The following is a 13,343-nucleotide window of genomic DNA, read 5'->3' on the forward strand; positions in this document are numbered from 1 at the left end:
CATTTGTATTGGAATCCATCACAACAGCTCTTACAAATGTATCATTTAAATTTATGTGAATGTAAATGTAAATTACATTTATTTGAATATGTAAAATTTTACTATTGAGCGATAGCAATCTCCACTGACAATGCTGATTTTTAGAAGAACAGAGGATTGGAGATGCTATTGGAGGAAGTCCATCAGCTCTCCAGCAACATTAACTTTTATTGAACTTTGGTCAGGTGGTTTTCTTTATGATTTACAGACAGTAGATAGTAGATAAGAATGTTGAATAAATTAATATTTCACATTGTTACTTATTGAGTGAATAGTCTTGCTAGTAGCAGGTAGTTAGTACCGGTAGTCTTACTAGTCAGCTTAAAGTTTTACTGAAATAACGTGAAATTCTTGCTCCTTAAAGCACATGGGTTGTTAGCTTAGTAACTAATGTCTAATGTGATCAAACAGTTAGTTGTACAAAAAGCACCTTAAAAAACATAACATTACTTAATCACTAATATGTGAGGTCTAGTCCTTTTGTGTATTTAAATACATGCCAAGAGTATTGAAGGAGTCTGTGAAGATAAAGTGAAAGTTCTAAGAACTAGTTCAGCCCAATCACCACTTGTCGACATCAAGGATGTTGCAGAATTCCTTCAGGTATAAGATAAAAACTATGCAACAACGACACTCATCGCATGATTGCAACATCAGTAAAAATCGGCAAACAGCAAATATCGGACGATATATCAGTCAGCTCTGTTATATATAGCTATCAAGCTATTAATGTTATCAATATACGAATGATGTGATAATGCACAACACTTCTGTTAGTGTGAATTTTGGTGAAAAGAAATGCGTAAGATGCAGTGCTCATCAGTAAATCCCAGGCACATCGTGTTAAAGTAGAACCGATCATAGTTATATATATAAATGAGTTCTATATATAAATAGCACTGATTTCATAACTTGGGATGGTTTGTTTCTTACCATTACAGTCACTCCTGCCCAATCTTGTCTCTTCTCCCTCTCTCTGTACTCATTTTCTGTTTGCCGCCCACTGCTTTCATATCTGCTCCTTGTGTCTGTTTATATGCCTCTTTGTCTGATCAGTGTGCAGCCCCGCTGGCTTTCTTGTTTTCTCCTCATCTCCTCTTCCACCTGTGCAGCTATTATCTCATTCTGAGTAATGTTAATGGATAGAGCTGAATAACACAAATGCTGAATGATACCGCACCCCTCTAGCTGATGTGAACAACTAAGACACAAAGCCAGCCATATACACACATATCTCCTCCTCCCTAATAAATAATCACATAAATAATTATTTACACACACACACACACAAATAGACACACACACATACACAAATACAAACATGATGGCATGCACAGATGCAGACACAGATATAAACTCTAACCAGCGGTGTTAGTCTGACCTAACTGTCTGTTCCAGTCATGTCTGCCAAAATGCTTAGTGGATCTCTCCAGTGTTGGACAGTCTGCACAGCGGTGAAATATACACCCTGACAAACAAACAGACAAATATGAACATTGCTTTCACCAGTGTGTGAATTCAAAACAACACAAAGTCCTTTTTTCCAGGGGTTTGGTATAGTTTTGAGATCTGCATTTGCTTCCTGTCTCAGTGTTTCTCTGTTTAAACACTGCCAACATCAGTTGAACACTTTTATTCATTATGCTCTATGATGCTATGAGAGCCTCCAACCTAGCAGCATGGATTTGCTGACACAAAAACATTGATGAGGCTGGGCAGTGATGATGGTTGATGGGAAGGTGGTCAGGTTTTTCCACACAAAACTGTTCATATGTTTGGCAAATCAGAATTAACATCTCATTTACTGTTTTCTGTTCTGTAGCCACTGAACAGCACATCATCCATGCTGCCTGTTTATCCAAAGTTTTAATGGAATTATCTTGGCTCCCGTTTCAGTCCCTTTGTAAACAGCTACATATTTTCCTAGATGCTTCACTCCAGACTGCACAACGCAAACACTTAGAAAAAAACAGAAGTATTTGTAACACATAAATACACCGCATGGCTTCAGTTAGCCACAACACAGGATTTGCACGACAAAATCACATGATAAAGTGATAACACATCATAAAGTGGAAAAGAAATGCTTTTCTTGCTCTTTAAGTTTCTTGCCTGAATTTGGTCATGAAGGATCTCCCGTGTTAGAAAAAGAGAGATTCTCTTTTTCTGAAACAGACAGCAGCACATTGGTGCTATAAGGTAATTAAGGTGGCGACTAGTGATTGTTTTCTTGTTCAGTAATCCATCAGTTGTGATCAAAAATTCAAAAATCTCGTGTAAATTTAAAGCTGGGAATTGATGTTTGTCTTTCTGAGTGTGCATTTGTGTCTTTGGCCATATGAAGCTGAATTTATTGCAATCCTCCTGTTGTTTTTCTGTGTTTGTGAGCTTGTCAGGCGATGCAGACGACCCCTCTGCAAGTGTAGTCAAGTGAAATGCGATTAATTGGTGTTTGCTCTCTTATCTCAACTCAACAGCTGTTCCAGAAGCTGAAGAATCTGATGAGGCCTTATTCTGTTGAGTTCGAGTCACCGCTGGAGCTGTCTGCACAGGGTAGGTCCACACAAACATCCCAACGCACTCAAACGTGTGCTGTAGAGGGACTTGCGCACACACAGAAGTGTGCGATACGTCTGGTAAATATGAAATGATACGGACACGTGCCATCTGTCCTGCTTTAACAACTGCACAAGGAATTTACTCAAACAGCTGTTCCCTCATTTTAAAAATCTGATTTATTTTCACAGTCATCTCCTTTTTGTTTAATTTCTTCTTTAATAATCACTTGCGTTTTATTTATAATCTTCCTCTTCTGTTAGGGTGGCTTCTTGATGTTTTGGTGTTAAAGTGATGTTTAATGCAACTCATTTTTTTAGATTTCCTACTCCAAACTTTGCACAGCACCCAGTCCAGTGCTGTTACTGAGCACTTGGAGACCTGCACATCTCCTTTCTAGCCTCATGTGGGAGTACGGATGTACAGTATTCAGTATCACAATCAGTATTAAAAACAAGCCTGTTCTCATCTCCAGGAACATTTAGAGCGTTTTACTTGCACCCAGTTCCAGATTTCCTTTACATTTGTTCTAAAAAGGCATCAGCATCGGCATATACAAATGTAGAGTACCCTAAAGCAAAGACAAAGAAATGGTTCTACAGCAGAAATCAAAGTTGTGTCCTTGATTGCATTTTGATTATTAGCAAACTCTTAAACTCCAAGTTTTAATGTCTAAGAGCAGCAAATTCTTTTCAGATTGTTGTTTACCACAATTACTGATAGCAAGAAAATCAGCAACAAACAAAGGCTGAGATATAGATTCTCTTTATCTAAACAAATCAAAAACAATGAAAGCATCTGTCATTACACTTCTCCTGCCTCCTTAAAGCCCACTGCTCTGAAAATCCACACCTCTCATTTATCAAACAGGATTTGCTTTTCTGACTAAGGTTCATTTTTATAGTACCGGTAGTATAATGCTGTGTAGAAGTCGTGAGCTTTCCCTCATTTCCTCCTATTTTACTTCCAACGAGCCAGACTTTCTTATCATTTTTAAAGTGGCCCTGAGCAATAATTCTCGAGAGACATCTCTGGCTCTTCAGTTATTCCCACTATTTGCAAAAACCTTATTAGAAGTGGCTTAATGGAAGTGAGACTGCCAAGAAGCCATACTTAAAGAAGGAGGAACAATACAAAAGATTGAAGTATGCAAAATTACACAAGCACTGGATCGAAAAGTCAGTGGAGTGATGAATCCAAATGTGAAATTTTTGTTTCAGATTGTCATTAACAGTAAAGAGGTTGTTAGACGAGGTACAACAGTGAGCGTCTACAGCTATCTATAAAAACACGGTGGAGGCACCGTCATGGTTTGAACTGACTTTTCAGCCACTGCTGTTGGGGATTTTGTCATAATTGATAGAATTATGAATGGAAAAAGGTAGCATTTGTAGAAAGGGTATGAACGGCAGCAGCTTCCTTTCTCAGCATGACCGTGGCCCCGCACACACTGCAGATACTGTCAAAGCATACCTGGCTAGAGAAACACGCAATCCACCTATTTCCTATTTTCATAGGAAACCCAAACCTTATTCTATCCAGATGGACCCCATAAAGATACCTGGCACCCAGTTTTCTAACCCCAAAACAGATATCTTTCTTATAGTATGTTAAACTTCATGTCTTTGTTTTAATGATCCTATCCTATCTACTCAGGCAAAGAGATGATCGAGGCGTACTTTGACTTCCGCCTCTACCGCCTTTGGAAGACGAGGCAACACTCCAAGCTGTTGGACTATGAGGATTTTTTGTGACAAAGACATCTGGATCAATGGTGCAGCGGAGCCCTCCAGTGCCACGAGGAACCTGTTAAAACTGATCCAGCATTTGAACATTGCTCAGCTGTAGTGCTCGGCCCGCCGACTCGACACAAACAGTCATACCCGCGTTCACCCTTGAGAGGCTGGGAGAAGAGGGAAGGCAATAGTAGACCAAGGGGCTGAAGATGAATTAAATTATGCTGTGCCTCCGCTCTTCCTCGTTTTCAAAAAGAAAGGTCACCGACTAACAGGGAAAAAAAGGCCAAATCAACATAAAAGGGGGGGGGGGAGCGAGAGAGAGCTGGATTTGTTTGCATCATGGCAAACAAATCTGTCTGCCTCTTGAGTTTGAAAGCAAAATCCATATGTCAAATGTGTACAAAAGAAATACCATTAGAGTCACACTCCTCTGTTGCAAGGACTTCATTTTTGAAGCTGATGATGCGCGTCAGAAAACTTCCTGAAATTCATTCTGTCATACTGTGGTTCTGTGTTTTGACTGGACCTCCCAAATAATCTCAGACCCCAGAGTAAAATACTAAATAAACCATACGTTGATGTGTGTATATATCACATTAATATATTAGCATAGCTTCAGTCATGCAAATTACTCTATTACAAGAGAAATAATGCATCATTTATTTTTGATGTGCATTGTTGTGCAATTTCATATGGAAATACTTTGGAATAACTCAGGTTTTAGCCATGAAGTAATTAACCTGTTTGTCTATCAAGATATTGTAATCTTCATCGCCATTGCTTGGAATGAATGTATTATCTCTCCAGAGATGCGTCTTTGGTTTGAGGAACTATTCTCATTGGGGGGAAAGTACAATGTTCGAACATCGTGTGGGTGTGGGTGTTTTCCTTGTAAAACAAAAAAAACAACAAAACAAAACAAAAAAACATGCAGATGTGTGTATTTTCTCTTACTGTTCATCCGGTAAAGGAAAAAATATCATTCCCTCAATTATCTTTCTGTCACATACATCCAAACACAAAGACAGTCTAGTATCCTTCATGATGTCAAGAGGGATGTAAGAGCCATGCAAGTGCTCCTACCGCTGTAGTGTAGGAGTTTTCCTATTGATCCTTCCTGCTCATTTGCAGAAGGTCTGGGCCACTTAGCGGGCCCTTGTCAACAGTGCTGGCTGCACTCGCTATCTGCCAAACACACTTGGCTTCTCTTAATGGCAGCCAACCAGGCTTCCGCTGCCTCTCGCTTCGCTGGGCTGTGATCCAGTCCGAGGACCGGAGCTTTCCCGAATTTGCCAGGAGTTTAAATTGTTAACATCTATTTGCTTCTCCTTCCAGGTGCCAGTGAGTTTCTAAGGCTGGCCCAAGTGACCTGAGCAGTCTCAAACAGATTAAGGAGGGTCAAAGCACTCACACAAAAATACAGTACACACACACACACACACACACAAATGCTAGGGCTGGGACAGTAGTTTAAGAAACCATTAAATCAGGACTAAGTTAAAAAGCCATTTCACAGATACAGTACCACATCTGAAGGTCAGCTCGCTCGTAATGAGGAGGAGTGCTCCTGTGAAAATATTTTATAATGTCTTCTGTGGCTCAGGGGGAACATTTTTAGAAAGAAGCTTATATGAGAGAGCTTGCATTACAAACTGGTGCTGCTGTGTTTGAGGGCTGTGGGAGTTTGTATAGAGAGGAAAGCTGCATTAGGGGAAGTGTAGGATTCAGGGTGTTTGGGCATGAATGAAGATCAAACACATGTTTGAAGTAATCAGTTCAGAAGTCGTGGTCATTCCAAAGGTTGACAGACTTTAAAAATGTATTAAAAACAGCTGATTTAATCTCAGTCTGTTAAGTGCCCAAGTCCCTAAAATCTACGTTTCCCATAGCAGCTTTACATAATAAAAAGCAGCAACTCTTGCAAAGCACAAAAATCTCAATTCCCAATTTTTATTTTTATTTTTTGCCATTTAAAGCAGGTAGATTTTGCAAAAGGCTCAGAATATTGAGGTTTTGTGCTTCCTGAGTGCTGCATCAGAGGAAGCGATTGTTGCGAATGTGTTCACGATCTCGAAGGTGCTACACGATGTGCCGTCAAGTCACAGGTCGTCGTTCAGCTCCAGTACGGCGAGAATTCAAAGTGATCGAAACAGTGGAACTTCAAGACTGGTTGCTGAGTGTAGGTGCAGAAAAACTGCAGTCAGCACGGTGAAACCCTTCGGCTTAGAGTGGTCAAGTGGTCCTAGCCCTGCGTAACACAGACACATGCAAATAAACACACGCCAGGCAAAGCTTTTCTACATCAGTGTGTGGTAAATACTTTTCCATTTGTCATTTATTTGCGTTAATATTTGAGCATTGTGAGCAGAACTATTTTTTTTTTTTTGTGTGTGTGTTAAACTCAACCAATCTCACTGGAGTGCTTTTTACAGGCTTAACATTGGTTTTTATTTGCATTTGCCCTCTCTGACTTCGAAATGCTGGCCTACAGTTTGTCTGGCACAGACAAGTGCTCTCTCAGCCTGAGTCACGCAGTACATGTTTTCACTACAGATATAAAATTCCACACTTATGCAACCTGTCATTTTCCTGAGCCATTTTTAATTCCAGCAAAAGCATTACGCTGCCAAATTCTTGGAGAAGTTGTCCTAAACAGCTCTAGGGTTTAATGGAATATTATTTGATGGGTGAATTCAAAAACACCAAAGCAAAAAAGAAAAATATCACTATAATTTAAAATATTCTGAATTCACTGAACTCTGACTCAGGAGTTTGAGAGCACTTTCCTCTGCTTTCAAACAAATAAATAAATGAACAAAAACTAACATTTCACCAGAAATCTAATTAAAGATGCAAATGTGTCTACTTGTGATGCACTGTTTGCCTTTTTTGATAGAAATTTCGGCAGAAAGATATTCGATAGTTATTTAAAGGCTCCTAAACCTAAAACAAACAATACAGCCATGTTTCTTGTGATGGTGTCTCACAAACACAATCCAGCATTTCATTCCCATTTATAATCCTTAAACTTCACAGTGTCAACGTTACTGGACTATCACATTTGCAGAAGACATTGTGATGAGTGAGAGCAGGGGGCGAATGGAAGAGAGCCTGGAGAGGTGGCGGTATGTTCTGGAAAGAAGAGGAATGAAAGTGTGAATGAGACATGGACAGCTGGACAGAAGGAGCAGAAGTAGTGCTCGTGGACAAGTTTATATAACTGGGGTCAATCATCTAAAGCAATGGACAGTGCACGAGAGGTGAAAATTAGAGTGCAGGCATGGCGGAGGAGATGGAGATGAGTGTTGGGGGTGATTTATGACAGAGGGACAGTAAGAGTGAAAAGGAAGGTTTAAAAGATGACAGACTTGCAATGATGTATGTTTTGGAAATCATGGCTCTGAAAACAAAAGGAGGCTGGAGTTATCAGAGTTGAAGATGATCAGATTTTCAGGTTGGAAATGAGTGTGAATGAATGGTCAGGTTAGTTTTAGCGAGACAAAGGTTGAGAGGCAAGGCTCAGATTGTTTGACCATGTGCAGAGGAGGGATAGTGGATATACTGGCAACAGATGTTAAAGATAAAAAGATCACAGAGGAGGTTCATGGATGGAGTGAAGGAAGACATGCAGAGCTGTTATTGTGACAGGGCGAGGATGCTAGGGATAGGCTGAGATGGAGACAGATGAGGGGATGCTGCGACGAACCCTGAGGGAAGTAGCTGAAAGAAGAAGATTAGAAGTTAACTTCATAGGAGATAAAGTAGGATTATGTGGGAAAAAGTCTCAGTGAAATGCCTCGAGACCAAGATTAATATACAACACTCAGCCCAAATGGAGTCACTTTTCTTTCTATGCTGTAGACTGATTAATGGAAAATCCAAGTATAATAGAGGAAAAAATGACATACGGCCTTGCATGACATGCAGATGGGTTGTTACATGGGAGTGCCAGGAAATCTCCATTTGGAAATTCCTTGGCAAAAACAGAGCACTGACAGGTGATTAGATGAACCATCAGTCTATCGCTGTATCATCGACTAACTTCCACCAATTTTAAATCAATGAACCAGAGTACTTAGAGGGAAGCAGGAGGAGTTTCCTGGCCTGAAAAAGCAAGCCACTGTCGAAGTACAAAATATATAAGGAACTAAAGGCTAACTGTAAAAGCAGTAGCTCTTGTCTTTGCACTTCAGACTACAAAAGAAGAATCCAACAGCAAAATCAAGGCATCAAAAGTGAAAACTAATTGGTGGCAAATGGGGAAGAGAAAACAAAAGTCAAAGTCTGAGTAGCTTTGAAAGTTAAAACTCAGTCAATCAAGTTTGCTGTCCAAAAGGTATGCCATAAAAAAGCCCTGCTGTTCTAACCGTAGCTCCCAAACAAGCCTTGCTATCACTTCAGCGTCAGTGCCTGATTAGTATGTGCTTTGAAGTGGAAAAAGAAATTTTGTTACATACCGCAAAAGCTGAATTATTTTGCCTACACATTATCACAACACGCACAAAATTGCAGATAAGGTATTCCTCACTCTCAAAAAGAAGTTTTAAGGTAGTTTATCTCCCTGTTCCTGAAACACCTCGGGTCCCTAATCTTGCCTTTAACACAATCTGCCTTCTGTACACTGCTTTTCCACTTCTATCTCTCTTTTTCTTCGCACTCTTTGAGCTTGAGTGGAGCATTTGCATTGAGTTTGATATGCAAAACAGGGTTTGCAAACATCACAGACAACTAATACTCAACAACAACCTATGTAGCACCAGTCTAAAAGTCCACTTCTTTCCCAGGCCAGCACTGCCTTTCACATATTTCCCTTTTACCTTTAAGTTTCATGCAAAAATTACGGTCAGTTTATTCAAAAAAGCATAACGCAGATGTCTCATGATCATATACATTTGTATTGCCCCAAAGATAATGTAGCACAGTATTTTTGTGTTGTTGTAATCTTCAGACATGCACCTTTTAATATTGCAGCACAATTCTATAATTTATAGCACATTTTTCTTTGGACCACTTAGATATGGGTCGTGGAACCCTAGGGAACCCCTGACATCACTTTGAGAAACAGTGTTTTATGGCACGATTCAAACAGTCCTTTAATCTTTCCAAGAGTTGCTCTGGCTGCAAGTTCAATTCAGTTGGTGTGCCAGAGATGCAGAGATTGCAACCAGCCTCAATTTAGGAAACTAAAGAAAGTGAACAAAGAGGTTGGGAGCAAACATCTCTCATGGAGAAGTAGGTCTCTTATGAATGCCTTTTATTGTATTGAGTGTTTTGTTCGTTGGTGTTTTTCTTTTACCTCCAGCATGTTAACAATTAATAGAGTGTTACTCAGAGTAAAGCGAAGGCCCAGATTCTGTCTCATTCAGCACTTCTCATTTGCTGATATAGGCGTTTTAGGCTTCCTTATGTGCCCCGTGGGGAGTGCAACACACCAACCAGTTCAAGACCTGCAAAAGCCTCTAAGCTGCATTTACACAGTTTGTCATACAGCAAGCATTATACTGTGCTGCAGCGAATTTGTGATCCATTTCAAAACTGCCCTTTGGATACTTATGCATTTATGTTTTGAAGTTCACGACTGCTTGTAGAACGGTCGAAGTTTCACATTTCTTTCTTCTTTTGATATCAACAGTAAAATGTTTTCTAATCATAGTATAAGCAGAAACAATTGATTCTTCTGTTGTTCTAGTTTAATATTTTGTATTTTTAATGTTAAATTGAGACTTTTAGCTAACATTGATCCGAGTGTAAACATCAACAAAATCAGAGATGAGCGTTTAAATAGAAACCTCCCTCGTGAATGAATTTTCACCACCACCTCAGTCGTGACAAACAACTTTCCAAAATAAAGTTTGTCTTTTCACGTGGGCAACTGCAATACAATTAAATTCACACAAGAGGTCAGTGTGACACTTTATTTCCCTAAATGTTTTAAAGCCTCCACTGGAGTTTAGATTCTGAAGGTGAGTTTACACGATAGTGAAACAAGGGTCAGTAACAACAACTAAGTCGATGTCAGGTTTATGATCTGTAATGGAAACATAACTAAAAAAGTTTCACAAAAACTGCAGGTTTGGGCATATATGAATTCTGAAATCAGAGTTATTCATTAATCATATGAATGATGCATCTCTAACTCTGTAAAAGATATCAAATTTTCACACTGGACATTTTCTAAATGGACGCTGGTCTCCAAGCATGGTTAAGTCCAGCAGCTAATTTTACCACTGTGAACAACTACAGAGGATTGTAAATCAGACTGAACAAAAGCATTCACTGTTGAGGAATTGTATCCATTTCTATACAAAGACTCCCAATTTTTAGAGGCTAACAAACATCGTTTTAAATATAAGTATAGTTGGTTACTTGGTTATAGTTGGTTAACGTATACTTGGTTGCTGATTGTTTGTGGGCTCGATCAGGTGACTGATTTGTCTGTTGAAAAATGTTCCATTTCCTTTGCCTTTAGACACTCTTTTGCAGTTTGCTTTGGGTCATTATCCATTCCACTGTCAGATCAGTTTTGCAGCAAGTGACTGAATCTGAGCAGAGAGTATAGCTCTGTACACTTCACAGTTCATCCTGTTACTTCTATCAACATTCACATCATCAATAAACACTAGTGGAAAACAATCCCTTCACGTGCACTGACTCTAATCGGACCTCACATAAAGAGTTACCATAGACAGAAAGGGAAGTTCAATACTTGGAATCAACTGCAGGTCTTTTATCCTCTTAATTTGTCATGAAATATCAAGGCAGCTGGCTTCGCCAGGCCATTAATCTAATCTTTAATTTAATGCCTCAAATTAACGTTCACATCTTGATTTTTTGATCTGAAATATGCTTTGGTGGCGGTGTACAGAGAAAATCACTTATCAAAGTGACTTCTTCGTCTGTCATCTAGCATTACGGTCAATGAAAATGTTTTGTAAACGGTCTTGGACACTTTTAAACCGTAAATCCTGCATAGAATTCCTGAAGAAGTGCCATTTGATCATTTAGCATTTCTTGTTGACATGTTCTTTACGAGGTCAGATTTGTGTTGTTTTATCTTTAGTCTTTTTTTGACAAATAAAGCAGGACAAATTACTTTCAGGATTCACATGCAGATTTCCTATTAACTAAACCCCATTTTTGAAAAATAACCGTCCACGAGCGTGCTGAGCACATGAAATGTGTATACGTGAATTGCTGAATTAAAGCACGACAGTGTTTAAGTGTTTGTAAGGATATGGTAGATGCAGAAATGTTGCTCCCGCTGTGCATTACACACATACAAAGAGCACAATGTGATATTACCGTAAGCCTCTCAAGAATCACAGTATGTTCTGGTGCACAGCACAGACTAGTGGTCTACCTCCGCAACTGCATCAATAACTCAATCCACAACATCACAGAAAGGCAATTATACTTTATTCAAATTATGAACAAGGTACAGGTATGTAGAGAATATTTACTTTAAAGGTCCCATTTGATGTAAAGGACCTCTCATGCTATGACAATACAGTGGTATGTGTTCAGTAGTTAGCATGCATTTAGGAGGAAAAGAGCCCACCCCCCCCAAAAGCTCTTAATAAAATTAATTACACTACAGAATGCAAAATTGTGTGAACAATAAAGGTTAATCACTTAGCCTGACCATTCTGGCAACAATGGGCAGGTCTATTGAAACCAGCTACAAGTTTAAATACTGTATAAAATATTTATCATACAGTTGTTTTTGTGACTTGCACCCCACATTCACACTCAAACAGTAGCTCACTTTACTCTTGTTGGTTATGGAAAATATTCACACCAAAGGAAATGCATCTGTCTTCTTATGTTCATGACAACAAATTAATCTGACAGTTAACAGCAACTTACAGTAGGTGCACTATGTTACAACTATGTGGTAACAGTCCACAATCCAGAGCAAACTGAAGATAAACGTTATTATTTGTTGGATATCTTCACCGAAATTACACTTCAAAACTAATTTTAACCTTATTGGAAGTCTAAAACCAAAGTGCATGTCCCTACGCTCTAAGGTGGATATCTTTTTTGGGGGGAAAAAAAAGATACATGAGCAAAACTAATTAACCACATACAGCCCTCTCGATTCAACTCGGTGGGTGTGGACGGTGTACATGACAGGTATCTGACAGGGCGTACCGTTGCACCATAAAGTTACACCATGTGCATAGTACTCGTCTTAAAAAACAGACATACAGTACAGTTCAGAGTGACATGCAAGAAGAAGTACGTACAAAAAGATTCCAGTCCCTTTCTCATACATTCAACACGTTAGTGCTGAAGTAATTAGTGTGTGGAAGCATTGAATGTAATAACTACTTTCAATATCGTGCTAATACGCTAAGTTAACTAAAGACACACTGATGAGGGAAACAATGATGGCTCAACAAAATGTACAAAAGTGTGGGAGGAAAAAGAAATACTGGCAGTGGCCAGTGGTACCCCTCAGCCTCCTACTAGATGCACCTGTGGTCTGAATTTCAAAATCCTACGTCATCTTGTTCTCGAGTTATCACATTTACATTTCAGAAAACTTGACCTCTGACCTTGAGGTCAAGATCACTGAGATTTAAACCCGTCAGAGATTTTTAGTAGCTACAATCTGAAACTCCTACGTCGCTTCATTCTCAAGTTATCGCATTAATAAACTTGAGCGTCCTGGCAGGGTGACGACAACCCCCATCAGCCTTTTACTGCTGAGGCATAAATAACTTAATGCTTTAGGACCGAAAATGAAGCTCGTTAATAAATAAAAAAAACCAAAAACAAACCTACTTTAAAAGTTGAAATATTTGCAGAGTTGTCTACAGCCCAGACCAAACATGAGAAATGTTTCTAAGTTCAACACTTCGACAATATGCCATGCATAGATTTGTACAAAAAGTCTGCATTTGCACTATGCTTCCATTTTAGACTCACTTCAGCAGCCATTTCTAATAGATCAGCATTATTTATTTATTTATTTCAATTTATCATAGTTTACAAAATGACTTT

At 39.1% G+C, this 13,343-nt stretch overlaps 1 protein-coding gene across 1 annotated transcript in view; it reads left to right on the forward strand.

The window, feature by feature from the left end:
• The window catches only part of nsmfa (NMDA receptor synaptonuclear signaling and neuronal migration factor a), a 46,576-nt gene extending 42,227 nt beyond the window's left edge, over window positions 1-4,349 (forward strand). The window contains exons 13-14 of the mRNA XM_085358114.1: window positions 2,517-2,592; window positions 4,252-4,349. Of these exons, the coding sequence (XP_085214240.1) occupies window positions 2,517-2,592; window positions 4,252-4,349 (174 nt within the window). The remainder of the gene's footprint in view (window positions 1-2,516; window positions 2,593-4,251) is intronic.
• The last annotated feature ends 8,994 nt before the right edge of the window (window positions 4,350-13,343 follow it).

This window comes from Diplotaxodon limnothrissa, linkage group LG7 (genome assembly GCF_057381915.1).
Source record: "Diplotaxodon limnothrissa isolate DT_005_m linkage group LG7, D_limnothrissa_male_GT1.1, whole genome shotgun sequence".
NCBI classification, from domain to species: Eukaryota; Metazoa; Chordata; class Actinopteri; order Cichliformes; family Cichlidae; genus Diplotaxodon; species Diplotaxodon limnothrissa.